Below are 3083 nucleotides of genomic sequence, written 5' to 3'. Positions count from 1 at the left end.
GATTCTCCTGCCTCAGCCTCCTGAGTAGCTGGGATTACAGGCACCCGCCACCACAACCAGCTAATTTTTGTATTTTTAGTAAAGACAGGGTTTCGCCATGTTGGCCAGACTGGTCTTGAACTCCTGACCTCAAGTGATCCGCCCACCTCAGCCTCCCAAAGTGCTGGGATTACAGGCGTGAACCACCGTGCCCAGCCTTCATTTTCATCTCACTGGTCAGAGACCCCTGGTATCCAGAGCCTGGGACTGGGATAAGGGGCTCTTAAGAGGTTCTGAAGGACTCTGCAACCAGCCCCTCTGGACACCAGGACAGGATGTGAAAGCATCTTCCTCACTCAAACCTCACCTTAACCAAATGTCCTGAAAAGCTTGTAGGCTGCTCCTCCCTTTGGCCTCACATTTGCAAATGAACTCATTTTACAAACTGGGGCTCCAAGCCTAGATTTGTTCAAGGCACGTAATTCGGAAGTAGCAACTTCAATCTATCCATTGCAAACCACCAGGCCAAGGGTTAGAGTTGTTGGCAAGCTCATAGCCAGGAGGGGCGAGAAGTCCAGGAAGCCTGCAGGGGAGGGAAGTCGCTCGGGCACCACAGGATCACCTCCCTGCACAGCTCAAACAGCACTCAGGCCCTGTCCTCATGAAGTCACATCATTTTAGTCCCAAGTCTGACCTGGACACCTCCTGGGATCAAAGGGAGGATTTGTGAAGTGGCAGGTGGGGGCGAGGAGTTACCGTGGAGGACCCAGCTTCCCAACTGTAAGGGCGGCAGCCAGTGCCCACCTCTCCCCATCCAGGGGTCTGGGCTGCTGACAGCAGCAGCCTAGAACTCAGAATCAAGACAACCCCAGTACTCATGAGGCCTCCAGCTGACTGACCATTACAGATACCCTTTGGGGCGCCCACCTGGATGCCCTAGACAGAACAGGTCACGCGTGTCTGTCCTTCCTGCTGTGTTTATATGATGCATTCTGGGTCTGTGAAGGGTCACGTGGATTAATACTTTTGAAACCCCCTCCCTGTCTTCCACCTCACGTGAACTGGGAGATGGACAGAACTTCAACCTAGAAGTTTGACAACCAGTGACAGCAAATGAGAAGGAGCCCGAGTATTACACAGCACAGGAGGCTTTATTCATCCACTGCTGCTCCAGAGAGAGGGTCACAGGGTCACTTTAATATGCTGTCATCTTGGGCTAGAAGGTTAGAAGAAAAGCACATGTTACTACACTCAGGCAACCTAAAAAGACATCAGCTTCCCAGTTGTTTTTGTTTTTTCCTTTTGAGATGGAGTCTCCCTCTGTCACCCAGGCTGAAGTGCAATGGTGTAATCTCAGCTCACTGCAACCTCTGCATCCCAGGTTAAAGCGATTCTCCCGCCTCAGCCTCCTGAGTAGCTGGAATTACATGTACCCGCCATCATACCTGGCTAATTTTTTTTTTTAGACTAAGAGTTTCGCTTTGCTGCCCAGGCTGGAGTGCAGTGGTGTGATCTCAGCTCACTGCAACCTCCGCCTCCCGGGTTCAAGCACCACCTCCCAGGTTCAAGCAATTCTCGTGCCTCAGCTGAGTAGCTGCGATTACAGATGCCTGCCACTAAGCCCGGCTGATTTTTTGTATTTTAGTAGAAACGGGGTTTCACCATCTTGCCCAGGCTGGTCTCGAACTCCTGAGCTCAGGCAGTCTGCCTGTCTCAGCCTCCCAAAGTGCTAGGATTACAGGCATGAGCCACCGCTCCCGGCCATGCCCAGCTAATTTTTGTAGAGACAGGGTTTTACCACGTTGGTCAGGCTGGTCTTGAACTCCTGACCTTAGGTGATCCGCCCGCCTCGGCCTCCCAAAGTGCTGGGATTACAGGCATGAGCCACCATGCCTGGCCAGCTTCCCTGTTTTTATTTTTATTATTTTATTTATTTATTTTTTATGAGATGGAGTCTCGCTCTGTGGTCCAGGCTGGAGTGCAGTGGTGCGATCTCAGTTCACTACAAGCTCCGCCTCCCGGGTTTACGCCATTCTCCTGCCTCAGCCTCCGGAGTAGCTGGGACTACAGGCGCCCGCCACCTCGCCCAGCTACTTTTTTGTATTTTTTTTAGTAGAGACAGGGTTTCACCGTGTTAGCCAGGATGGCCTCGATCTCCTGACCTCGTGATCCGCCCGTCTCGGCCTCCCAAAGTGCTGGGATTACAGGCTTGAGCCACCGCGCCCGGCCGCTTCCCTGTTTTTAAACAATCCACATCTACTTAGCTCTGCTTAAATTCCTCCTCCATCTTCCTTATCCCTGCACAAACCTGGGAAGGACAATCTATAAGAGCCAGTGTCACACGTACCTTCTGCCAATTCTCTGGCAATCCGTTTCAGTTCATCCTGCCTCTTCTTCTCCTCTGCTTCTATCCTCCTCTCCTCTTCTGCCCGAGGTTTTAGGTAACCTGTTTGGGGGAATGCAGGGGAATAAACTTCACTGGAAATGCTGCATAAAAGGAACTGAGTCCACAGGTCAAGGTATCTTCAGCGACGCTGTGAACCAGAAGCACCTGCTGTCCCCTCTCTTTATGTCAATGAGAGTCAACGTCTGACCTTCACCCTAAAGAGTCCAATCCAGAGGCTACAGGGTCCCTGCTGCCCACCCCCTCATGCACTGGCTCACTCGTCCTCTGTGAACAGTGACTGCCTCCCGTCAGACCTTAGCACTCCAGCACCCACTGAGCACCCGTTTTCAACAAGCAGCAGCCGTTTTCGAGTCCCCCGCCCGAGCCTCAGAAGCCTGAGCTTTGGGTGAGCTGTTTCCACTCTAGGGGTCACTCTCGGTGGAGGACGCGGTCCTGCAGCCTCGCATGCGTCCCAGCCCCGCTTCCAGGGCTGGAGTTCACCAAATGGCACAGGAAGAGCTCCACAGGAAAGCCGAGCAGATCCTGCCCCTGCCCCGGCCCCGGCCCCGCCCGCGGTCACTCACTGTAGCGCGTGGCTCCGTAGGCCACACCGAGGAACAGGGCGGAGTAGCGGCCGAGCTGCGAGAGAGGTTGATCAGAGGCGGCGGGAAACCGGACTCGCGGGATGGGGGTCGCGGGAGGAGAGGGGGTGGTGGGG

At 54.0% G+C, this 3083-nt stretch overlaps 1 protein-coding gene across 1 annotated transcript; it reads right to left on the bottom strand.

The window, feature by feature from the left end:
- Positions 1-1109: 1109 nt before the first annotated feature.
- On the bottom strand, positions 1110-3073 carry ATP5I (ATP synthase, H+ transporting, mitochondrial Fo complex, subunit E; the record flags this gene model as incomplete). Its single annotated transcript, XM_011936829.1, has 3 exons — positions 1110-1189; positions 2327-2425; positions 2950-3073. Coding segments are annotated over 3 exons (243 nt in total), but the record flags the coding sequence as incomplete, so codon positions are not given.
- Between the last annotated feature and the right edge of the window lie 10 nt (positions 3074-3083).

The sequence above is a fragment of the Colobus angolensis genome, unplaced genomic scaffold, assembly GCF_000951035.1.
Source record: "Colobus angolensis palliatus isolate OR3802 unplaced genomic scaffold, Cang.pa_1.0 Scaffold157, whole genome shotgun sequence".
Classification (NCBI taxonomy): domain Eukaryota; kingdom Metazoa; phylum Chordata; class Mammalia; order Primates; family Cercopithecidae; genus Colobus; species Colobus angolensis.
This window is presented reverse-complemented; position numbering and strand designations above follow the sequence as displayed.